General features: G+C 47.1%; 2 protein-coding genes across 4 annotated transcripts in view; one reads left to right on the top strand and one right to left on the bottom strand.

Moving 5' to 3' along the window:
• Window positions 1-4,377, top strand: part of HSBP1L1 (heat shock factor binding protein 1 like 1) — a 4,856-nt gene extending 479 nt beyond the window's left edge. The window contains exons 2-4 of one of the 2 annotated variants that reach the window (XM_029922496.1): window positions 501-567; window positions 1,534-1,628; window positions 4,045-4,377. In XM_029922496.1, coding sequence (XP_029778356.1) covers window positions 501-567; window positions 1,534-1,628; window positions 4,045-4,050 — 168 coding nt within the window. In that variant the 3' untranslated portion in view covers window positions 4,051-4,377. Of the gene's footprint in view, window positions 1-500; window positions 568-1,533; window positions 1,767-4,044 lie in introns of those variants that run through there. The other variant, XM_029922495.1, reaches the window with a different exon arrangement.
• Window positions 4,378-11,403: 7,026 nt separating this feature from the next.
• Window positions 11,404-25,708, bottom strand: TXNL4A (thioredoxin like 4A). 2 transcript variants are annotated; one of them, XM_029921917.1, is made up of 5 exons: window positions 25,666-25,708; window positions 25,208-25,380; window positions 22,518-22,579; window positions 15,166-15,269; window positions 11,404-11,822 (listed from the first exon to the last, which is right to left on the bottom strand). In XM_029921917.1, exons 4-5 carry the CDS (start codon window positions 15,207-15,209, stop codon window positions 11,651-11,653), a joined length of 216 nt encoding a protein of 71 aa, XP_029777777.1. In that variant the 5' UTR covers window positions 15,210-15,269; window positions 22,518-22,579; window positions 25,208-25,380; window positions 25,666-25,708; the 3' UTR covers window positions 11,404-11,650. The 2 variants fall into 2 exon arrangements, with proteins under 2 accessions (XP_029777777.1, XP_029777776.1); XM_029921916.1 differs by lacking the exon at window positions 22,518-22,579.
• Window positions 25,709-25,714: the final 6 nt, after the last annotated feature.

Genomic DNA, 25,714 nt, shown 5'->3' with positions numbered 1-25,714 from the left:
GAGTGCAGCCTGCACATTGACCCGGGCCTCAGCGTTCCCGTCTCTGAAATGGACATCAGGCCGGGTGTGAGGCCTGAGCGCCGGGCAAGGTGTTCGGAGGGCTCCAGCGCGACCCCAACCCCGGCCGGGAACCTCCCCGGAGCGCGGCCCGTGTGCGCCCTGTGCTCTGGGCGCCTGGTTCAGTCTACTTAGAAATTCTTCCAGGGACTCAGGTTATTAGGGCATTCTCCTATGTTTTGATGTTTGATAGTTTATTATCAAATTTAATTTGATATTTGATAGTTTGGACATTTTATAGTTTTAGTGCTTAGGTTTAGGTAGGTGTGTGGTCAATTTGAGTTAATTTTTGCGCATGGCGTGAGCTACCTCTGCTTGTTTAGGTACGTATTTGGCTAAGTAACGAAATAACTATTTATATGGAGGTCCTATTCCATGATGCTAAAAAATCCTACATCAGGAGTAAATATTATATGCAAATGTCTTATGGTTCATTTTTTCAGGCAGAAAATCTATTTCAGGAACTTCAAGAACATTTTCAAGCTCTAACTGCAACGTTGAACCTCAGAAATATCCTTTCTATCTTATAACAAATACTATAATGCTTTTGAACTGTAAAATTATCAAGGGATATCTTTTTGTCTGCTCTTAGTGGGTAATTGTTGACCTAGGATTTCCTGGTGTTTACATTGGTGCCTTTCCGAGATACCCTGCTGTAGTAATTACCACTCACAGGTAGTACTGCTGCTTGACCAGCCCTGTGGGGCGAGCAAGAAGACACAAGGACACACGGTGCTACCCAGGGGCCTTTCCCACCGAGCCCTGAATAAATTTGAGTAGTCCTGCTGAGTAACATATACGCACTTCGAAGGAATCAGGAACTTGCACACATCGTATGGAGTATTCAACAGAGGACACCTTGTATGGCTCTCCTGACCTTTGTTTTGTTTGGTTTTGCAACTTCAGCAGCTCACTGTTTTGTTAAGACATGAATTCAAACAGAATTAGGGTAGAATGTTTGTTTCCAGTTCGAGGAAATCCAGATAAGCGTAAAATCTGTCCTAAGACTTAGAGGGCTAGAGCTCACTTTACCAATTGAACTTATTCCTTGGAAATTGTTTTAAAAAGGGGTGCCCTGGGGGCTCCGTCGGTTCAGCATCCACTTGGGCTCAGGTCATGATCTCACGGTTCCGTGGGTTCGAGCCCCATGTCGGGCTCTGTGCTGACAGCACGGAGCCTGAAGTGTCTCCCTCTCTCTCTGCCCCTCCCCTGCTCACTCTCTCTCTCTCTCTCAAAAATAAACATAAAAAATTTTTTTTAAAAGAACTGAGCTTACAATTCAAAGGTTAAACACACAATAAAACCTCAGGGAAGTAGTTAATTCGCACGACCTTAAGGTATTAGTACGTGGTCTTCTTCCTTTTAAAGGTTGCGCTGCCGGAGCGTTTTTTTTATCGGGAGCCTTTGAGGCAGGGTCTCCCAGGACTTCCTGGCTGCTGCTCTGTACCCCATGGACAACTCTCCTTAACATTGTACCGGAAGAAATGGGAAATCGGATCGAAGATTTACAGAAGAGTGTGAATGACTTAATGGCGCAAGCTGGGATTGAAAATCCTATTAAAGAACAAATGGTGAGGCCATTATTAGGGGACTAAACGTTTGTCTTTCGCATATCTTTTGATTGCTTGCATCTTGAAAAATACACTCCAGATTATTACCTCTGTACTACATGGAAAATCTTCAGGAATAATAAAAGACATTAACAAACACTCTTTTCTAAATAGACTAAGAAACACTCCTTGTCATAGTTCCTTAAAAAGTGTACAGGTTATTTATTTAAAAAAATTTTTAATGTTTCATTCTTGAGAGAGAGACAGAGCACTAGCAGGGGAGGGGCTAAGGAAGACACAGAATCTGAAGCAGCTCCAGGCTCTGAGCTGTCAGCACAGAGCCCGACACGGGGCTCAAACCCATGGACCGCGAGATCATGACCTGAAGCAAAGTCGAACACCCAACCAAGTGAGCCACCCAGGCGCCCCCTAAAGTGTATAGTTTAAACGACAAGCTCTACTATTTAAAAATTGGATTTTAGGGCACCTGGGTGGCTCAGTCAGTTAAGTGTCCGACCAGCTCAGGTCATGGACTCACGGTTGGTGAGTTCAAGGCCTGCGTCAGGCTCTGTGCTGACAGCTCAGAGCCTAGAGCCTGTTTCAGGTTCTGTATCTCCCTCTCTCTGTTCCTCCCCTACTTGCACTCTGTCTCCCTCTCTCAAGGATAAATAAAGATTTTAAAACATTTGAAATAAATAAAACATAAAAAATAAATAAAAAATAAAAATTGGATTTTATTAAAGTGGTTTTCACAACCACCCCTCAAATTAGTCTTCTATCAAAGCACAAACCATGATGAATTAGAGACTGGGGATTATAACATAGTTTCTGTTTGAGACCATGTGTTCAGACAGCCGTCTGAAGAAGAGGTGTGTGCATTAAGCCCTCGCCGCCTCCCAGCGGTCCATGGGCTTCCGGCCTGGTCTCCCACATCGCAGGCCTTGCCAGTGGAACGTCGCATTCAGTCTTGGGAAGACGCAAATAAATGCTTGGCCTCGGGTCTCAGACTGGATTTATGTCCATGTGCCATATGTAGAGATTCACGACTTTATTTTATTGAGATACGTATGTATATTTTATTCTGATATATAAGACTAATAGATTATTCTCATTACAATATGCTGATTATCTAAGCAGGTTTTGATTGAACAATCAGGTGCCTTTGACGCCCTTGTTTTACTGGCAGTTGTTGCCGTCAGTCAGCTGGCAGATCATCCCCACTTCCCTTGCTCAGTCGGAGCCCGTTCACCTTTCAGTGACGGATAAGTATCTACATCTGCTATTGTCCTGCCGCTACCGCAAAACACTGCAGAGGACGCGTGTCTGTCCCGCAGGGCCCCCCAGCCGCCCTGAGACCCTGGCGAGCACGCCCTCCTGCCCTCCCTCCCCACCCCTGCAGGGCTGACAGTGAGAACAGGAGAGCCTCAGGGCAGGAGCTGAAACCTGGCACAAGGCAGGTGCAGGCCGGGATGGCAGCCGGCGGCCTGTCCCTTCCCTCCCTCACCCAGGTCTCACTTGTGTTTTAATTTGGTCAAAACCACTAAATATTAGGCAACAAGTCAACTGATCAAGTAGGTGTGGAAGCCTCACCACGTGAGGTGCACACAGCCTGAGAGGAGGTCAGGTCTCCAAGTCTGTTTTAACGGGGGACTGTCTTCCTAATGAGAAGACCTAAATAAACAGGTGTTTGCACAAATCTGTTTGTTGGTTGCGCCGGGTCACGGTCAACGCAGAGCCGGCCTGTGCTGTAAATCTCGGGATTCTGCACACCCCCAAACCTGTGCTCCAGTTGCGGGGAATCCGAAATGTCAAAAACTACTGTTCTCTATTCTGGCAGATCTGGCACTCTGTCAGTCTCCCCATTAAGTGACTTCATAACACTTTCCCGCAAGTATTTAGGTGCAGACAGGCAGCGCGCGGGTGGGTGGAGGGGTCCTCCTCCGGGTCCCTGTGCAGTCGGTCACCGACGCGGAGTCGGGTTTCTCTGAAGAGAACATGCCATTTACGCACCCGCGGTTGTGAATCCACACTGACTCCATCTTCAAAAATGAAAACCTCTGTGTTTTTCTATATACTGAATTTTTCCTCTCCCAGGAGACTGGGGCGCCTGGGTGGCTCAGTCAGTTGAGCCTCTGACTTTGGCTCAGGTCATGATCTCATAGTTTGTGAGTTTGAGCTCTGCATCAGGCTCTGTGCTGACAGCCCAGAGCCTGGAGCCTGCTTCGGATTCTGTGTCTCCCTCTCTCTTTGCCCCCACCCCTCCACTCGTGCTTTCTCTGTCTCTCTCTCTCTCTCTCAAAAATAAACATTAAAAATTTTTAAAAATAATTACAGGAAACTAAGGTATTTTATTGAAAGCTTTGGATTTCAGGTTATTTATCTGTACATTAGTTGGTATATAAATCAACCATTACCTCTTTCAAATTTTTTCTTACAGACCTGAAGACAGTGGACCAGTCACTTCAAAATGTGATAAAGTCAAAGCTGTACTTTTTGAATAATAATTTGCATAATACGAGTTCTGATTTTTTAAATTTAAATATTCATTTTAATGAAATGAAAGATTAAAAGAACAATGCAATAAGAACATAGTTTAGAAGGTGATTAACCACTGGACAAAGATGGTTGTAAAACGGCAGGACAACTTTCAATGCAGACCTCGTGTTCCCAAAACACAGGAGGAAAGCATAAGCTATATCAGGTCAATTTTTTTTCCCGCATTAAGTTCTATATAGATCTTTTAAAAATATATCATAAGCTGTTTTCTGATTGAGATTGGTTTTTATTTTTATTTATTTTCATTATTATTATTTTTTTTAACACTTATTTATTTTTGAGAGAGAGAGACAGATCATGAGCAGGGGAAGGGCAGAGGGAGAGGGACACACAGAACCGGAAGCAGGCTCCAGGCTTTCAGCTGTCAGCACAGAGCCCGACACGGGGCTTGAACCCATGAACTGTGAGATCAGGACCTGAGCTGAAGTCAGACGCTCAACAGACAGCCCCCCAGGCGCCCCGAGATTGTTTTTTAAATAACTGCATTCCAACTCAGCTTTTCCAGACATACAGTTCTTGGAAAGACTCCCTTGAATCTCTCTAGTCCAGACTCTGATAACAATGTTCTCCAAACCTAACCCAACCCAAGAAAACAGCCTGTCTAGCCCTAGCTCACCACCCCACCCACCCTGCTCCTGTGGGGGTGGCTGCCAAGGAGAAGCACAAAGATCTCACTTTCACTTATTTTGTAGGTTATACAGAGACGTTTTCAAATAGTTGTCCAATTTACCTCTCGGAGCCAAAGTAAAATAGAGCTGTGATCACCTAAAAGGTCAGAATCGGCTCTCATTGTAAAAATAACATGATTCTTGCATATGAGATAAATTTTATTCTTCATACAAAAGTCCAAATCACTCATAATTCTACAGTTTAGAATTCGCCACTGTAAACACTACAGATTTATACATGGTTGATTATGTTGCTTATCATCTCATCTCCTGTTCTCTTTTCATGTCAAACTTTTTTCCATCTGAAAATTTTGTACACTTCTCATACTTTTTTTATGGCTGACTACTATTCTATCATATGGATGTAATCATTTAACCATCTCCTTAACTGTTCCTTGAACATTGACATCATTTCCCACCATCTCGCTGTTATAAATGATGTATAAGGAACACTGTCACCATGAATTCTCTGCATGGTTCACGAGGGTCAGAAGCATGACTAAAGACCAAGTACACTAGTCAAACGCATTTAAGAAATGAAGCATCGTTTTATACTCCCAACAGTGGTGCATGTCTTTCTTTTTATAATCCAAAGTTTAAAAATGGCACCATTTAAATTCACTATTCTTGGTGATTTAAAAATCATGACAGTTCTGGGGCGCCTGGGTGGTGCAGTCGGTTAAGCGTCCGGCTTCAGCTCAGGTCATGATCTCACAGTTTGTGGGTTCGGGCCCCACATCAGGCTCTGTGCTAACAGCTCAGAGCCTGGAGCCTGCTTTGGATTCGGTGTCTCCCTCTCTCTCTGACCCTCCCCTGCTCCCCCTGCCTCTCTCTGTCTCTAAAAAAACAACAACAACATTAAAATCATGAGAGTTCTATTGGATTATGTGGATTATGTGAAAGCATCCTCACTGCCATTATAATTTTAGCAGAAACTAGATATTTGAATAGAAGTAAACCAAACAGTTTTGAGTCCTCATTATTACCATCAATCACAATTCAAAATCTAGGATTTTAAAGAGACTAAGCAGGTAGAAAAGAAGTTTCTATTAGTTATTAACTAAAATAAAAACATCAGGGGCACCTGACCGGCTCAGTTGGTAGAGCCGTGTGACTCTTGATCTCAGGGTCATGAGTTCAAGCCCTACATTGGGCATGGAGCCTACTTAAAAGACAAAAACAGTAATACTGTCCAAAAAATACTAACTTCTTCCTAAAGAAAGTTCCAAGCGGATCTCCTTTTATAGTCTGATATTTAGCATCTCAATTATCCACTCAGACCTTTAGAGAGATTATTTGACATTTTAGAATATCATACCTGTTTCAACATGTTCCTAACAGTTTTACAAAGGATTGCTATCCTCGGGCACTTACATGTATTTAAAAGAAATCAAAATGCTTCCGTAAAGAAACAGGGGAAAGTAGCAGGCGGGTTTCCATGTCTCACACACTAACTAGGTTAATGTGAAACTTTAGTAGCAAGCAATTTGTTCATACAATACTTAAGTGAAATGTGAATTCAATATCAAATGCTATTTCTTATACTAACCTAAAATTCATTTAACACAAAGGTTGGGAACTTACAAGACCACCAAGCTTAATAACAAAGCGCTACATTTGTAAGGCAGCAGTTTCGGATGCAGTTGTCTTAAGTTTTAATTCTCACATTTAATTTCCTTTTTAAAAAAAAACGTATTTTTGAGAGAGAGGAAGCACAAGTTGGGGAGGGGCAGAGAGGGAGGAAGGGCTCTCTGCTGTCAGTGCGGAGGTGGATTCAGGACTCCGACTCACCAACCATGACCTGAGCCAAAGTCAGCAGCTGAAGTGACGGAGCCACCCAAGTGCCCTAATTTCCTTTCTTTACAACTATGGTCTCTTGCGTGACCAATCACCCTAGACCTTTATTTTTTAATATATTTTTAAAATTTTTATTTTTGAGAAAGAGACAGAGAGACAGAGCCTGAGCGGGGGAGGGGCAGAGAGAGGGGGAGACACAGAATCCAAAGCAGGCTCCAGGCTCTGAGCTGTCAGCACAGAGCCTGATGCAGGGCTCGAACTCATTCAAGAACGGTGAGATCATGACCTGAACCAAAGTAGGACGCTTAACCAACTAAGCCACCCAGGTACCCCTAAATATTTTTTAAAATGTTTATTTTATTTTCAAGAGAGAGCCCCCGGAAAGGGCAGAGAGAAAGGGACACAGAGGATCTGAAGCAGGCTCTGCGCTGACAGCAGAGCCTGATGTGGGACTGCAGCTCACAAACCACGAAGTCATGACCAGAGCTGAAATCAGCTGCTCAGCTGACTGAGCCACCCAGGCGCTCCTCTCACCATAGACTTTTAACTCTCTCCCCAATCCCCTTTTAGCTCCTCCAAGGGGACAGAAAGGTCTTCTCAGAACCAAAATCTGATCATGTTGCCCCTGATTCCCAAGGCAAAGCCTCCCCAAGCTGGGCCCCCGGCCTGTGCCCACTTCACCAGACCTCACCACACGGCCCAGCCCCCAGGGAAGCCCAGCCCCCTCCCGCCGCGGGCCTCTGTTCCCTGCAGGTTCTCCTCTGGAATGCAATCCCCCCTACACCCACTTAGCTAGCTTTTTAAATATCTGAGCTCTGCTTGAAAATAATTTCCTCAGAGACTGTTTCCCTGAATCCTCAACTGGGTCAGACCTCCTTTTTCTAGAACCTCCAAGCCCCCTACCTATTGACTACACAGGCGTAAGTTCACTTTTACGTGATCATTTGGTTATTTTCATAAGGCAGCAAGCAACCAGACTGATTTTGCTCAGCCCTGGGACCCAGCAGCTGCTCAAAGATTTTTTTAAATTAATTGAATGAATGAATTTCAAGAGTTTGAAAATACTTTGTAATCTTTCATATGATGCTTTCTGTCCACGGAGATGTGTGAGAGCTTGGCCACTTTGCTGAGCGAGAAAACCAAAGGCTGGAAGGGGGGCATGGCTGGGCCCCCCCCCCCCCCCCCCCCCCCCCCCCCGCGGCTGGGAGCCAGCGGGGTGCCACCCCAGCCCCGCCTCAGGGCGGGGCAGCCTCACACGACGCCGGCGGTCTTGGCATAGATTTTATGAATGTAAAAATATCACATAAGGATACTGTTACCAGATTCATTTTAAAAGCCATTAATAAAAATGATATAGGAAAAACTATTCGAAATGGCACTCCCATAAAGTGAGTCCTCCCAAAGTTCCCCATTCTGATTTTCAAGACATCAAAGCTTTCCCAATTAGCACTTCAACTTTCAGATAAGAAATCTGGTGAGGCCGGGGCACCTGGGTGGCTCAGTTGGTGAAGCGTCCAACTTCAGCTCAGGTCATGATCTCACGGCTTGTGAGTTCAAGTCCTGCGTCAGGCTCTGTGCTGAAAGCTCAGAGCCTAGTGCCTGCTTCCGATTCTGTGTCTGCCTTTCTCTCTGCCCCTCCCCTCACTCATGCTCTGTCTTTGTCTCTCAAAAATAAATAAACATGCAAAAATTAAAAAAAGAAACTTGGTGAGGCCATGAACACATCCCATATTTTAACTGAGCAACCTAAGAAACGGAACTTTCGGGGCAGCTTTTAGGAACATCAGTGATATTATTTTTTAGAAGCGTTGTAGCTTTGATTTCGTCAGTGCGCTCGTGATCCACGTCTTCTCTGTCTGGGTTCAGAAGTCAGAAAAAGGCAGTCTACCCTAGAGACGGACCCATAACCGCCTACTGCAAACCCACAAGGTTGCAGGTTGTTTTCATGCTTCAGATCTCTGTTCTGGACATCTGAGAACTGTATGTAAATGACATCATACCATAGTACCCTGCACCCAGCTTCTGAGTCAGTACTTTCAGATTTGTCCATGTTGATGCGTGTAACTCCACGGTGCTCGCTAACTGCTGTGTAATAGCCTTTGGAATTATGTTTTTCGCTGGACTAATATTGTTTCCAAATAAAGCTGCAATAAACACTCTTGCATATAACCTGTGTGTCCGTTTCCCTGGGGTCCTTGATTACGTACTGGGACCCTGGACATATTCTGTCCCTTCCAGGCCCGTGGCCTCTGGGGCAGCTGCCATGACTAATGCCTGGACTTTGCACAGAAACCATCCTGGGGAGGATGGGAAACAGGAATCATTCAGATTCAGAGAACCAGGGATATCACCAGACTTTCTGCACTAGGTAATCTCAGCTGGATGAAAGCAGCCTGGCGCAGCAGAGGCACGGCTTGGGAGCCCTGCAGGTTTAGGTTTGAAGGAAAGCATGCCCTCTCGAAGGAGCAGTAACTTGGGGCAACCTAAGCTTTAGTTTCCTTCTGTACAAACTATCCGCCTGGCTCGGGGGTGGAAGGATTTGAGAAAATGCTTTGCAAAACACTTAATTCTGGGCAAGGTAAACAGTAGGTACATAATGATAAGATATAAACTGGGAATGAAGAGACCTATTAGAAATTCAACTATACTACAGTTACAAAGCCCCAGTGGAAAAGATAGTTACTAAAGTCAACTGTGAATGAACTCATTACAACGTAGAAATACAACAGATTTACCGTTAGTACAGAGTAAGTTTACAAATGTGGAGTGTAATTTTTTTGCTTATTTTTTTTAATGGCTAACAAAGCTTCATCAGTAAGAGATATAACTCATATGCTATGCAACTCACCCAGTTAACACAAACGATCCAGTGGCTTTGGCGCGTTCATAGACATGGACAGCCGCCACGATTTTACCATTTTCTTCGTCTCAAGAAGAAAGCCCATTCCCGCTCGCTGTCTCCTTCCTCTTTCCCCTCCTCCTAGTCTTAAGCAACTACTAATCTACTTTCTATCCTTATGGGTTTGCCCATTCTGGATGTTTCATATAAATGGAATCCTACAACATGGACTGTCTAGACTTTCACTGACCCTGGTGTTTTCAAGGCTCACCACGTTGTAGCCACATCAGTTCACCTCTTATGACCAACTACTATTCCACTGTACAGATGTACCATATTTTGTTTATCCATTCTCCAGTTGATGGACCTGTGAGTCGTTTCCCCATTTTGGCTCTCTATCGAGAATAATGCTGCCACCAACGTTCTGTCCAAGGTCCTGTGTGGTATAGATAGATAAGACTGATATTGCCGGGTCAAGTGGTAATCCCCTATTTTATTTTTTGAGGAACTGCCAAACTGTTTTCCATTCCACCAGCAGTCCATGAGGGCTCCCATTCCTCCCCGTCCTTGACCACATGTGTAACCTGACCCTTTGAATCTGTTCACAACCATGCTAGTGGGCATGAAGTGGCATTTCCTGCTTTTGATTTGCATTTCCTTGATGAGTAATGACAGTGGACTTTTCCTGTGATTAGTGGTTGTTCTATGTTGGAGAAGCATCAGAAGTAGATACTGCCCATTGTGTCAGGTACTTGGGGTCACGTTGGTGTCCCCACTAGCCCCTCATTTGATGTGGCATCATACGCCCTATTTTGTAAATGGGAAAGTTTAGGTAGGCTGGAGCAAGGAAGCTGAGGATTTGCATTTGTGTTTTAAGTCCACCTAAAGCACACCTCATCTCTATGCGCTGGATTGTACTGGTGTTTCGACCACAGTCAATCTGGCCACAGCAGTGAGAGCTTTCGTACCAGGGAGGGCCCGCTAGGCGCCGTTCGAAGGCACTATTCCAAGACCCGGGACAGCAGACAGCACACCGCCCTCCAGAGACAGTGGAGCTCCAGGTCACGTGCCGTGCCGTAGTAAGTGGCAGAGCCTGGCTGTGACACCAGACAGGGCTTCAGGGTGTGGCCCCACGCCCCACACAGGATGTTCCTGGGCAGACCCTAACCACCCACCTGCCAAGGTGCTGCTTGGGGAAGAGAAAACACCGATAAGGAGAGTCGTGGTTTCGCAGAGCCTGCTCTGGGGCATTCGGTACAATCTTTGGAGGGATAAGAACTTCTTACTCTTTATATTTAAATGGAAAATAAGAATCATTATTTTATTGTACTGTCTTTATAACCAGAAGACTAAAAGGTACTTTTTCCCCAAGTGTATATTCTTTCTGAATTCAAGCCTTTGGATTATGTTGTGGATTGAATTGTCACCCCCGTAGACTCTTATGTCAGTTCTAACCCCGCACAATGTGCCCTCGTTTAGAGATGGGGTCACCACAGATGGAGGTCACGCTGGTGAAGGGTGGCCCTCGTCAAATGACTGGCGTCCCTATAAGATGGGAAATCTGGCAGAGACCCGCACATAGGAAGCAGGCCCTGTGAAGACCTGGGTGAGGCATCAAGCCGAAGATGCCAGAAACCAGCAGAATGTGGGAGAGGCGCCGGGACAGAGTCTCCATCACAGCCCCAGAGACACCAGCCCTGAGCACGGCTGGAACTGGAGTCCTAGCTGGCAGATCTGTGAGCCCGCTCATTTCCGCGGTCACCCCGTCTGCGGCGCTGTTACGGCAGCCCTCAGACTCCCTCGGCCAGGTGTAGACAACAGGGCGGCCCCAGGAGACACACGCCCGAATTCCACTCCAATGGTGAAGATGACGATTAATTCCTGGCTACCGAATTCAGGAATCTGTATGTCAAGTTTCTTAAGAAATAAGCAATTATGGCTTTCCATCACTGCACATTTTATTAATCTCGGCTAGATATTTACAGATATTTGCTAATATAAAAATACAATGGCCAGGCAGAAAGTTGAGGCCATGCAACCCTTCTCGCAAAGAACCTCCAGCCCCTTGGGCTTGTGTTCTCTTCCAGACTTCCAAACGCTCTCTCTAAGGCTTTAAACAGTTTAAGAGATTTCCACATGAAAAGGACTCTGCAGCATGTACGTGCAGACACTGGGCTGAGGGCTCAGTATCTGTACTTCGTGGAGTAGTCCTTCGGAGACACCACCAGGCCACGACCTTTCCGGGCGCCTCGGTACACGGTCTCGATGATGTCTATCATCTCCTGTTTGTCCTCCATGGCCCAGTTGATCTTGTTGTTGTTACCAGTTCCCAGGTCAATCATGATGTGCTTGTTCCTGCAAAGAGGAAACAGGGGATCAGTGCTCACAAAAATCCTTCTAAAAAAGTGTTCCACAAAGGAGATGCCTTCTGTTTCGCACCTTTACAAACTCTCGGTAAGCATCATTTAAGACAAGAACACACAATCAAGACGATCCACCGTGATTTAGGAGAAGATGAAAAACAACCCAAATGCTATTTTGAAAGCACACAGCTCCTTCTTTGCCTCTCCACTTCCTTAGCATAAATACCCCACCGGGCGTCCAAAGCCCCAAGGACACAGCTGTGGTCACCTGGACCCAGAGAGCTGTACTAACTTACTCGCGGGACACAATGGATGAGGTTTTCATGGCACTCTGTGAGCATTTTATTAAAAGCCCTAATTGTGAAATTAATATATTTTGCATTTCTATGATTAAAGATGTAGACAATTCCTTACAAAATTGTTTTATAAGAGACAACCTTTTTTTTTTTTTTTAAAGAAATTCCTAATGTTTATTTTTGAGAGACAGAAAGAGACAGAGCGTGAACAGGGGAGGGGCAGAGAGAGAGGGAGACACAGAATCCGAAGCAGCTCCAGGCTCTGAGCTGTTAGCACAGAGCCCGACACGGGGCTCGAACTCATGAACCGCGAGATCATGACCTGAGCCAAAGTCAGCCGCGTAACCGACTGAGCCCCCAGACGCCCCGAAAGGCTACTAGTAAGAAATGCACTTTACAAAACATATTAATGCTACTTGTCCCTGGTGTACTAATTTTTCCAGGTTTGCTGAAGACTGATTAGTTTTTGTTAATTTAGCTTTTCAATTCTACAAGATTGAAGTGCTCTGTCCTGCAGTCTCTGGTCTGGCCACCTTTTAACCACAGTGAGCATCCAAAAGGCAAATCTGATGTTCCTTTTCTGCCACAAAATTTCACTTCTAGAATCACATTCCATGTCCTCACTCTGACCCAGGAATCTGGGGGGTCTAGACCCTCCCCTTCCCTGGGGGGAGGAGATTCTGGGGGTCTGGACCCTGCCCCTCCCCCTTCCTAGGGGAACTTGGGGGGTCTGGACCCTTCCCCCCCACTCCGCCCCCCCCAGTCTCCCACCATCACCCAGAAGCCACTCCATGTTCTCTCAGGCTCCCAAATGTGGCACAAGGCTCAGGCCTGTGAGCGGCTCCCTGGAAGGCTTGAGCTCACCCTAGCCCTACCCCGCTGCTGTTTAGCTCCCTGCCACCCTGACTCGGTATCTGTGTGTCTGGCACCTGTTCCCTCTGCTAATTTACTCAGCTGTTCCCAAGTGAACAAGTTCCATGAAGGCAGGACCCATGTCTCAGCACTAGACCATAAAACCTGGTAGGGCTCAATAGGTATATTTGGTGAAAACATTAACTGAAGTCCTGGTCTTAGAACTCTGGGTTGCAGAGACGTTCTGGCCTCTTCCCTGAGAGCGGCCTCGGTCCCGAGTCCTAACAGCCCAGCATATGCGGACGGCGGGGGCACCGCCCACCCGAAGGGCGCGGGGGAGTTTCGAGGAGCACGACAGAAAAGGCCCTCTGAGGGCCCGTGAGGAGGAACACAGACCTGGGAGAGCACAGCCAGTGCCCGCTCCGAAGGCAGGGAGGGAGGAGAGGGGCCCAGTCCCTCGGACCTCGCGACAGCACCCGCGGCTCTGCGGGAAGAACGTGTAGTGACTGATGCCCCTGGACACCCAACTGAAGAAACACCAAGCAGAGTCCTGAAGGTGCTGCCTCGTTGCTCCCTGCGGGTTGCTCCCTGCAGCTCGTAGGAAGCCAGAGGCCCACGGCCCGGCCCGGCAGGAGGTCCTCGGACAAAGGAGTGAACTCTCAGGCTCTCCAGGGGCCCAAGGGGCTGGACTCCAGAAACGGCCACAGAGGGGGGAGTGCAGAGAAAAGGAAGCCACTCGACCTTCTGCAGAAGCTCAGGAAAGCCCTACAGGCTGCATACGTTCCGTCCCAGAGAGGGAGGTGTGCCTGGGGGTCTTCCCCGCCCATGGCGGCAAGGGGCAGAGGGTGCAGTGACAGGAGATGACAAAACCCGACATGCTTCTGGCTGAAGGAGGCTGGGAAGTGGCCCAGCTGCAAATGCCTTTCGTAAGAAAAGGAGGAGACCTGGGGGAGGGGTCACCTGGGGGGCTCAGCCGGTTAAGCCTCTGACTTCGGCTCGGGTCAGATCTCACGTTCGTGGGTTCGAGCCCGAGTCAGGCTCTGTGCTGACAGCTAGCTCAGAGCCTGGGGCCTGCTTCCGGTTCTCTGTCTCTTTCTCTCTCTGCCCCTCCCCCTCTCATGCTCTGTCTCTCTCTATCAAAAATAAATAAAACATTAAAAAAATATTTTTAAGAAAGGGAGGAGACCCAGGAAAGCGCCTCCCAGGGCGGGGATGTTGGCCCCCTTCCTCCTCACGCCTCCTGGGAAACCAGACCTGTTTCCTACGCTGTCCCATGCCATGTGCTGGGAGGGCTGGGGCCACAGACAACAGGTGTCCAGGAGCCTAAGCAGCCGTGTCCACACCTGATTTTGCACACGAGAACGATGTGAATCTTTGGAGCCAGAGGGCAGACTGTGGTAGGCAAAATCCTACACGAAAGCCTGTGCGTTTCCTGCCTGACGCCCTGGGACTGTGGTACGAGGGCCGTCAAGACTGTGACCAATGACCTTACACACAGATGTCCCGAAAGTTACTAATCAACTGACTTTAAAATAAGGAGATAATCCTGGATTATCTGGATGAGTTTATCCGTCACAGCCCTTTAAAAGCAGAACAGGAAACTGCAGACCGCGCAGGCTTCAAAGGCGAAGGGCCTCTGGGAGCAGCGAGGACCCAGCACACAGCCAGCAAGCGGCCGGAGGCGTCGGACCCAGGACCACCAGGAACTGGATGCAGCCAACACCCAAGTGAGCCAAGGGGCTTCTTCCCAGGCTGACAGTCCAGGTGAGACCCAGCCGGTGATTCTGACTGGGGGGGTCTGGAGCAGGGCCCCGCTGGGCCGGCCTGCACGCTCAGTGAGCTCGTAACTGACGGCGTCGCTACTGACCTCGTGCCCGTCTGTTACACTGAATGTAAAGCTAATACGCACGCGATACAATCGCCCAAACATCCCTTACCAGGTGGGGAGCTCTGCCTCTGGAGTACCGTCTCATGCTGAATACTGCTACTTACCAACTTCTGTATTAAAAAAACATCAAATGGTGATTTCTTTCTAAGCTGAATGTCCACAACAGAACTTTTCTAAAAAATTCACAGTGTTACTTGACTTTATTACATAAACACTGTCAAATATGAAGGTCTCCTGATTCCATCAAACTTCCAGACCAACAATACTCAACTGAAATGACATGTTTAAAGAGAACATACCTGAAGAAAAACATGACGGTGCACGGATCATATAACTCATACATCTTGTTGAAGTCAGGCACTTCCGTGATATCCACAAGATAGATGACTGCGAAGTTTTTCACCTAGAAGAGACCAAAACAACCCTGTACAACCACACACCACTGTTTTATTCTACAAAAGCGTATTAAAGACAAAACCAAGGGTGGGTAGAAGAGGACAGTTTTCAGACCAACTCCCCACACCCCTTCCCAGCGGAGCTGACACCCAGGGAGACGGCTCCACCGTCCAGGGCCCTGACAACCTTGCTTCACCATCTGCAGGAGCGCAAGTTCCGAGAGTCCCGCCGAAAATGTCCAGACCCGGTATTCCTGCTGATCTGGTAATAACCTACCTGAGCTTCTCCAGATCTGTACTTCTACAAACACTTAATTGCACACAGTGAACCCCTGCTTTAAAACACGCTGCTAGACTCCGCCGCGCACCTCCCTCCTTGATTCAGGTGTGCACGCTCACAGATACTAAGCCTCATACTCCAAGTAATCTAACAAACATTCTTTCATTTTTTCCCTCTAATTGCAAGCTCATCATAGCAGATTTAGAAAACTCAGAAAACTGTAAATAAAATAGAATCACCTCCAGTCCCAACCACCAGAATTGCTACAAATGTATTTATATTTCTATTTTTTAATGTCTGTTTATTATTGAGAGAGAGTGCAAGTGGGGGAGGGGCAGAGAGACAGGGACACAGAAATCTCCCAACCAAGTACTAACCAGGCCTGACCCTGCTTAGCTTCCGAGATCAGACGAATTTGGGAGCGTGTGGTATGGCCATAGGCGGGAGACAGAAATCTGAAGCAGGCTCCAGGCTCTGGGCTATCAGCACAGAGCCCAATATGGGGCATGGGCCCATGAACCATGAGATCATGACTTGAGCTGAAGCTGGATGCTCAATGGACTGAGTCACCCAGGCGCCCTACAAATATATTCAAATATATTTTTAGTAAACCCTTTCCCATTTTTCTGGTATATATACACACACACATATAAATCTGTTTATACTGTTTTGATAAAATGTGATCATTCCATATGTATATCCTGTTTTAATTATGAGCATTCTCTTATACAAATTATATACTTTCCCAAAGGACAATTTCCAGGGCTGCATAACACTTCATCAAACAGCTGTGTCATTAGTTTCCCTTCTTCCACTATTTTCTGATTTTTCCTGAAAATAATTTAGATTTTTTTCATTAATACCAATTATTCACCGGTGAACATTCTTACCTTAAATCTGTGTACATATTTCATTATTTCCAAAGAACAAATTCCCAAAATAAAGTCTCTACAACAAAGGACATGGCACTATAACTGCCCTTATAGGGGCGCCTGGGTGGCTCAGTTGGTTGAGCATTTGACTCTTGATTTCAGCTCAGGTTATGATCTCATGGTTCACATGTTCAGGGTGATAGCATAGAACCTGCTTAGAATTCTCTCTCTCTCTCTCTCTCTCTCTCTCTCTCTAAATAAATAAATAAATAAATAAATAAATAAATAAACAAAGTGCAAGGCGGTGCAGAGCTGAAGTCTGACCAACAGAAGGCAGGTCCCTCAAAGAGCCTGGCTGTGAAAGGAGGGAAGTTACTGAGGGGCCCAGGCTGGAGCTGGGGCCTCTCCTGGTTACCCCTCAACTCCCCCTTTCCTGGTGACAGAAGAGAAGGCAGCTGTGGAGTCAGGTGCACCACACACCGGGTATCCAGATGGCCTCTTTTCACATCTCCACAGCCTCCAGACGGCAGGGACGGGGCACAGCACACAGCTCTGTAGAGCTTTCTGGCAAAAGTGACTCTGTGAGTCCGTAAGGTGCTGCTTACCCCTACATCTCACTTTATCATCATTCCTTTATTACTTTCTGCATAATACAACAGAGATAAAGTGATAGATGTTAACATTATAGTAAAACCAAACACACACATGGGCACTTGTCTCCTAAAGCGATCCAATGAAAGCCCAAGACATCTTTTGGATTCAGTGTGAATTATTTGGCCAATTGGCTCCAGTTCCTAGAACCTCCACATCTCCCAACTTAAAGCAAAAACCACGTCCTCTTGAAAGTGATCAAAATGCACTACGTCTGTTTTATACAGGAAGACACTCCGTTACCCTAAGTCAAGGGCACACTTTTCCCCATAAACGCTGGTTTGTGCAGTGGGACTTCACGAGCAGGCCCTGCTTCCCTTTGCCGCCAACGATAAGGAAGAAAACCAGCTCCTTCAGAAGTAAAAGCACTAAGTGACACCACAGAACTTAATTCTTGTCTTCTCCTCTACATAAATTACATCATGGTTCTCCAGCTCAATTTGAGGCCTCCCAAGGCTAGGAACATGCCGATGCGTCCTGCGAACCGCACGGGACCGGACCATACACAGGACCAGGAAACGCCTATTGAGTAAACGTTAACAGTAAGCTTGTGTTTTGAAATGCCAGAAACACATTAATGTCACTTGAAATGTGTTTTTGAACAGTATGAGCTTAATTATGTAACCCTGAGTTCAAAGAGGCCTGCCTTGGGTGGTCTGGTGCTCCTTCCTGACAGGAGGGTCTCAGGCTCCTGCAGCTCAAGCACCAGCAGAAAGGAGGGGCTGGCTCCCCCCCGCCCGCAGCAGGTGCCAGGCGAGACCCACCCGCAGCACCAGGCGGCCCTCCTCCAAATCTGCGCCACTGACACAGCCCTTCCTCTGCAGAAGCTACCGCTTATCAAAGCTTCGCCTGGTGCAGGTCACATGCCTTCGGTTGCGATGCCTTCCACACAGTCTGAACTATTTTTCCGGAACGTTTCACACCCATTGATGAATCTGCAATTAAATAAAACCCTGTATATATTTTTTTATAAAAGTGAAATGAAGCTAGGAGTCTACTTTATTTTCTCCACTTAAAAAATTTTTCATTTTGGGGCGTCTGGGTGGCTCAGTTGGTTGGTGGCTCAGTCGGTTGGGTGTCCGACTTCAGCTCAGGTCATGATCTCATGGTTTGTGGGTTCGAGCCCCGTGTCGGGCTCTGTGCTGACAGCTCAGAGCCTGGAGCCTCCTTTGGGTTCTGTGTCTTCCTCTCTCTCTGACCTTCCCCAGCTTGGTCTCTCTCTCTCTCTCAAAAAATAAATAAATATTAAAAAAAATTTTTTTAAATGCTCATTTTGGGGCGGCTGGGTGGTTCAGTGGGGTAAGTGTCCAATTTTGGCTCAGGTCACGGTCTTGTAGTTCATAGGCTGGAGACCCACGTCAGGCTCCAGGCTCTCAGCGCTGAGCCTGCTTCCGATTCTCTCCCTCTCTCTCTGCTCCTCCCTTGCTCACACTCTCTCAAAAATATAATACACACAAATAAATAATGTTCATTTTGAAAATATACAGATGGAATGAAAAAACTACTACTGTGTGTCTAGCCCAGTATTTTATTTTATTTTATTTTTTTAAGTTTTTAAAAATATTGTTTTAATGCAGTAAAGGCCCTCAAAAGCCAATTCAAAGCAATGCTGAATGCTCCTCAACCCCCCTCATAACATAACATTGCACTCCCATCTGTTAGACTCGAGTTCTTTTGTAAAAATCTTTGTTTCTTCTGGGGGTTTTGACAAAGACCTTCCAGCGAAGTATAATCAACGGACTAACTTGAAAGGAGCTGACCCTGGCTGCGGGCAGCCCGGACCTCCGAGGGGCAGGGTGTCAGGGAGGCGGAGTCACTGTCTACACGTACACTGGCTGGCAGCCTTCAGTCTGATCCACCACATCAGAGTCCTCCAGGTCGGAGTCCGCGGCCTGGGGCGCATCTGTTCCTGGAGGCTCTCGGCACCTAAAGGGATAGCCGTTACCGTCGAAGAACCTTCGTAAAGTGAACTCTAGAACTCGTGCTCAGGGTGCTTGTTATTGGGAGGGGTGAGCGTGTTCCAGGCCTTAGTGCTGTCTTCGCTGGCATTGCTCCAAGGGCTCTCTTCATCTACGGGGTTGAAATTGGAGGTGTCCATGGGGTGGCTGATCTTGGGGATGTAGGGGGCCGGCTGCTTCCGGATGTCGCTCGAGAAGTTGATGGCCCCGAAGAACGGGTGCGCCTCAGGTCGTCGGCCCCGCCAAGCCCCAGCCGCTGGTCAGCAGCGCAGCAGTTTGGTGATGAGGTCCCGGGCTTCGGGGCTCAGCCTGACCTGGGCCGGAATGTGGAGCGTGCTCTCCCAGTTTATCACCTTCAGCTGGGTCTCTGTGGGAGTCGGGGCCAGGAAGCGGGGCTGCCCCACCAGCATCTCGAAGAGAATCACGCCGACACTCCACCAGTCACAGAGCTGCGTGTGCCCTTTGCAGAGGAGCACTTCTGGTGCGATGCAGTTGGGGGTCCCGACCAGCGAGCGGGTCAGACCCCTGTGGTGCTGCTTCCTGGCCCTCTGCCCCAGTGTCTTCAGCCTGTCTCCACACTGACAAGACAGACACGTCACCCCAGAGGTCACTGGGCTCCATGCTGTCCCGCCTGACGTGGCTCCCTTTCTGGTAGTATTTGGAATGGTGAGTCCACCTGAACCCAGTGCAGAGGCCAAAATCCGTCAGTTTGATGTGACCATCAAGATCGATCAAGGGGCGCCTGGGTGGCTCAGTCCAGCTGACATCATTAACAAATGCCCATGTTATTTAAAAACCTCTTAAAAGATCAGTTTTAAGAGCCAAGTAACACTCCATGGAGTGAAGAGGACATTCCCAGTTCAAATCCCAACTGTCCATTTCTGAGCCTGGACAAATCACCTGCCGAAACGCACGCCAGGGGGTCATCATGAGGACCGCAGGACAGGACTGTTTCCTGTCTGGCAGTGTGACTGGTCCAAGTGCTCAAAAACTAGAGGTCACAGTCATCACCGTGTTCTATCATCAGACGTCGCTACTCTTTTCAGTTATGATAGAAATTATAGCCGAAGTCTTGTGGAGCATAAAACGTCGACTGAGGAGGCAGAGTTACTGCGCATAAGGGAGAACTAGTCTCAGAGCGTTTCATGCAATGCCAAGCTGCCTTCCAAAAGGCTGCCAGCTTTACCCGTACCTCAGCATAACTTTCACCACGCCACAATAAATACCTTTTTATCTCTGATATGCCTAAAAAACGACAGCGCACTATTTGAATGCGTGTGTCTCTGAAGTTTACTTAACCGTTAGAATTTCCTCTTTTTTTAGGTTCCTTGCCCCTCTACCCATGGAAATTATTTATTAATTTTTTAGAAGTCATATTTTTAAGTGGTACTTTAAACTTATTTGCATAAGTCTACTATATCTAATACTTTGCCTGGTATGTTTACAGGAATTTTAATTGGCTGCTATACAGTATTTTTTAAAAACCAAGAAAGAACTCTATGTACAAATTTCATTTCTATTATCAAGTTGTTTCTTAATGTATGTATTCTTCTGATCATCTCTAATAGTAATTACGCTTTCCAACCCTGTTGCCTACACATGTGACAAGCACCCCTCTAGCAAGTCACTGACTAAGCCGCTCGGTGGTCCTTCTCACACCCTCAACCTGCCACCAGAAAGTAACTCACGCAAATCACGAAGCCCGAAGGCTGGCACGTGACCCCAACTCCCACTCCGCCTTCTGTACGGAGCTCCTCCCCTCCTCCAGCTAAGAACCCAGCTAAAGTGTGGGAAACGGTCTTCTGGACTGTCAACCGGCACTATGTATTTTATTTAGAACAGTCAATTTTTAGGTAATTTACATCAAAACCATCAAAAAGAAAATTGCACGATAACTTTTTCCCCCAAACCGCTATTTGCCTGATGAGCTCAGTAACTCTTGAAAACTCTGTGATATGAGTGGTAATGATACTAGTAACAGTGGCTAAGATTTACTGAATATACTGCTTCCTGTGTGACAAGAAGGGTTCCCGAAGTCTTTTATGTTAATTCTGTCCTCACGACTGCCCTCTGCGTTACGCACTATCACTTTCCTACAGATGAGTGACGTGGAGGCACACAGACAAGTCACTTAAGGTCATACAGGTACCAGGTGGCAGGAACTAGCTACCCTTCTGCCCCTCAGCTGCTGCTAGCTCCAAGGTTGTCGTATCCAGAAACACAAATCCAGAGCAAACATATACATTTTGTTGGCTCTTATAAGACTCCTCACTTGACTGAACATCACCCGCGGGAGTTCAACTTACTCTATGTGATGCTTAAGAATGATCCCCCTGGGGGCGCCTGGGGGGCTCAGTCACTTGAGCGTCCGACTTCGGCTCAGGTCATGATCTCACAGCATGTGGGCTGGAGCACCACGTTGGGCTCTGTGCTGACAAATCAGAGCCTGACGCCTGCTTCCGATTCTGTCTCCTTCTTTCTCTGCCCCTCCCCTGCTCATACGCTCTCAAAAATAAACAAACATAAGAGCACCTGGGTGGCTCAGTCGGTTAAGCGTCTGATTTCGGCTCAGGTCCTGATCTCCCGGTCTATGGGTTCGAGCCCCGCATCAGGCTCTGTGCTGACAGCTCAGAGCCTGACGCCTGCTTCTGATTCTGTATCCCTTTCTGTCTCTGCCCCTCCCCTGCTTGTGATCTCTCTCCATCTCTCAAAAATAAACATAAAAAAAAAAGGGTTCTGTTAAAATAAATTAAAAAAACATGAAAAAAAAATGCTTCTCCTAAAGTCATTTCTAAAATGTTCCATACAGGGGCGCCTAGGTGGCTCAGTCGGTGGAGCATCCGCCTTCAGCTCAGGTCAGGATCTCAGGGTTTGTGGGTTCAAGCCCCGTGTTGGGCACTGTGCTGACAGCTCAGAGCCTGCAGCCTACTTCAGATTCTGTGCCTCCCTCTTTTTCTGAGCCTCCCCTGCTCACGCTGTCTCTCTCTCTCTCTCTCTCTCTCAAAAATAAATAAAACATTTTTTTTAAATAAATAAAATGCTCCATACATATATCTGTCATATACAATTTAATGAGAATGTATGATCACGAGCCAATGATATCACTGAAGTTCTGGATATTTTAAACTCTACTTGTTTGGGCTTTTTACCACACAAAAACTAAATGTCCCATTACGGGATTTCAGTAACAGTGAGCCGTGATAAACTTCCTGCAAAATGGCAAGACAGCGCAGAGATACACAGAACAGCCTCTCCTCGAAGCTGTGTCCAGAGCCAGCTGCTAGACAGGAAGCTCTGCTTCTCACCAACCGCTCCATCGGACCCCCGACGCCTGCAAGTCGCCAAGCACATCTCATGTTTTCAGAGCAGCTCCAAACTACTCCAGCATGAGGTGGGGTTGGGAGGCTGGCGGTGTCAAAGCATCAAGTCGACACAGCACATTCCAGAAGAAACGATCTAGTCAAGCCCGGCCTCAACAGCAGAACTTTTACTCACTTTAAACCAGCTGGGGTATCCAAACAGGGCTCGTAACAAGATGAGGAGATGCCCCACTATTTCTGCAGAGGAAGATTTTTAAATAGAGTTTAGTTGTTCTTCATGCTAAAACCTTAAATTTCAAATATTCCTGTTGAGATTCCCCAAAAAGGGCTTCCAGAACTATAACCTCATATTTTGCCTTTATACTAAGAAAAAAATAAAACAATACTCTTGTGATGCATTTTAAGCTTGCATTTTTAGTAACTATACTATAACGTTATTTTAAAAGTTTATTAAAACAGAAATCCAAATTTTTGGACTAAAGAAAAAATACTTTAAAAAACAACTCAAAGCGAGCCCAATTAAGCCATTCTTACCAACAGATTCAATACGAAAAGGAGTGCGCCCACCAGCGACACAGTGACTCGGTCTGTAACTGACACGTAACAGACAGAAAGGTGTGAAGAAACCACAGCTCTGGTAAAAATCCCTAAAAACCTATGTTAACACGAAATCTGTCTCCTGACTAAAGCATTTTGCTAGGTTTCGCTCAGATCCGAGGAGCCAAAAGACCTCGTCGCCCTAAGTCCTGCCCCCTCGCCCAAGGCAGCGGGAGCTGGACACCGCCTCTGGCGCTGCACTCGGGGCACACACCCGAGTTGTTTCAGGGTCAACACCGCAACAATTTGCTCCTCAGAAAAGTGCTCTCAGGCAATTCTTCCCCCGACTCGGCAGTTCCTGCCTCTGAGCACCAGGCCCAAAGCCTAAGCAAGGCATGACCCCTGGCACCACCCCATTTACGACCCCAAGTGGGAGGATCGCCAGTGTCAGAAAACTGCTGCTCTCCTGAGCCCCCTGGTGCCTCCTCAAGCCCCTCGAGGAGAGGAGGGGAATGGCTGCTAATCACAGCACCCCTATTCAGACCTTGTTGAAGGGTTTTTGAAAGAATCAGAATCTCTGAGATGCACTTTGGTACGTGTCCCAAGTGCCACTCATGATGCCTGACAGACAAGCATGATCCCCAGTGTTCCCCATGCCGGCACCCCTGTCTCACTTTGCCTCTTACCAAATAGGATACAGTAAAAATTAGCAATGGAAGAAGGTCAGATAAGTTTTTTTTTTTTAATGTTTATTTATTTTTGAGAGACAGAGCACGAGTGGGGTAAGGACAGAGAGAGAGAGGGGGACACAGAATCTGAAGCAGGCTCCAGGTTCCGAGCTGTCAGCATAGAGCCTGATGTGGGTGGGGCTCGAACCCACAAACCGTGAGATCATGACCTGAGCAAAAGTCAGCTGCTCAACTGACTGAACCACCTAGGTGCTCCCAGATAGTTTTTTTTTTTTTTAAAGTAAAACTATACCCAATGATGAGCTTGAACTCATGACCCCAAGATCAAGAGTCGCGTGTTCTACTGAGCCAGCCAGGCGTTGAGGTGACATAGTTTTTCCTTTCCCAACTACACAATGTATCCGTACGTCTATTGCTATCTACTAAACGGCGTTGTTTTAACCTGTTATCACTGAGAAAATAAAGATAAAATGTTAATAAGTAAATGTTAAAAAAAGATGGCTAATGTTTCTATTACTTTTATTCTTCATTAAAATAACCTCTCAAATTATTTACAGATTATTAATAAGTTAAAGATTTTATTAACACCCTTAAATATTTGTCTTTTGCTCTATTGCTGCAAATTGAAGTGATCTTAAAATCACCACGGAGGAGCCTGTTTGGCTCAGTCAGTTAAGCGTCTGTCTTCAGCTCAGGTCACCATCTCGTGCCTGGCAGGAGCTCCCCGTGGGGCTCTGTGCCAACAGCTCGGAGCCTGGAACCTGCTTTGGATTCTGTGTCTGTCTGTCTGTCTGTCTGTCTCTCTCTCTCTCTCTCTCTCAAAAATAAACATAAATTAAAAAATAAAATCTCCATGAAGAAATTTAGAAAAGCACTGAGCCCCCAGTTACACAGTAGTGTCCAATGACTGCACTTCTGCTACCAGCAAACAAGACTGACAGGCCTGTGCACTAACACTGAACATCGGGAAAACTAGTTCCACAAAGCACAATTCTATTTTCTCTTAACACCTCCTGCAACCACTCTAAGCTATAAATCAAGTGACTTATGAAGAGCATGGTAGGGTAAAGGGGAAAAAAGAAGAAAAGAAACAGGGTTTCCAACAGATTAACATGAATGTTCTGTTTTACAAATAAACAAGGCACCAAAAGTGATAACCCTTCAAACTAAACTATTTAAGTAAGCTCTATGTTGTTGCCAAAGTCTGCAGGCCTTTGCTCGTGGCACCACAGAAAACGAATCATAAATCATTTTTAAAATTTGAAAATCTACCACATTCCCATTCCCAAAGGTTATTTTGTTTTTGCAAAAGCATATAAATTTGTCACATTAAAGTAATGCTATTAATTGGAAAATAAATAAATAAATAAAATTTGAAAATCCTTGGAAACTTCTCCCAGAAAACTCACAGCGCCTACTCTGTACTCTTTCAGTTTCAGGGCCCACAGCCTTCCACCCTGAGCGAAGAATCCGTATGCTAATTTGGTGAATGGGTTGCACATCACGAATAAAGGCATGAGGAAGGAGCACTGGACGGATTCCAACCTCACTTTTAAATTCTACCGCCAACCGGCAAAGCAAAAGCAAGCAAACGGTCAACCGAGCAAGCTGATCACGGAACGCGGTGGCGCTGCGCTACCTTTTCGGCTATACTGTACAGGACCTCGTCCATCTTCATGCAAGTGGGGTCCCAGTCGTGTCCAAACCGGATGACGACCACCCGGTCTTCCTCCGAAAGGATGGCCTGGTCCACCTGCCAGCCGTTGTGCAAGTGAGGGAGCATGTACGACATCTTCAGGGCGGCTCGGGTACCTGCGGGACAGGAATTCCACGCACCGGCTCCTTCCCCTCGACCCCACCGCCTGCAGGGGGGCGGTGCGTCGCCCCCGCCCTCGCCCCTCGGGCCGGCCGCGGAGAGGGGCCCAGGGCCACCGCGAGATCCCCGGAAGGGGGCCTGGACCGAGGGGACGTCCGGCAGGTCACGGCCCGGGAGCGGGCACCCGAGGGGGTCCCCCTGCCTCCCCCAGCTCCTCGCCCCTTCCCTCCCCGGACCCCCGCCCCCGCTCCCGCTCCAGCTCGCGCGCCGTCCGCCCGCACCTCTGACTACTGAAGGGTCCCGCGCGGCGGTCCTCCCGGCGTGGAGCCG

Source organism: Suricata suricatta, chromosome 14 (genome assembly GCF_006229205.1).
Source record: "Suricata suricatta isolate VVHF042 chromosome 14, meerkat_22Aug2017_6uvM2_HiC, whole genome shotgun sequence".
Lineage (NCBI taxonomy): Eukaryota > Metazoa > Chordata > Mammalia > Carnivora > Herpestidae > Suricata > Suricata suricatta.
The sequence above is the reverse complement of the archived record's forward strand: the minus strand, read 5'-3'. Positions and strand labels throughout refer to the sequence as shown.

Coding starts and splice junctions, on each gene's coding strand:
- TXNL4A (XM_029921916.1), bottom strand. CDS start 25,360: ATGTCGTACATGCTCCCTCACTTGCACAACGGCTGGCAGGTGGACCAG. Junction 15,270..25,207: donor TGTACAGTATAGCCGAAAAG/GTAGCGCAGCGC, acceptor GGTCTCTTCTAG/GTGAAAAACTTCGCAGTCAT. Junction 11,823..15,165: donor ACCGTCATGTTTTTCTTCAG/GTATGTTCTCTT, acceptor TCCTCTTTGCAG/GAACAAGCACATCATGATTG.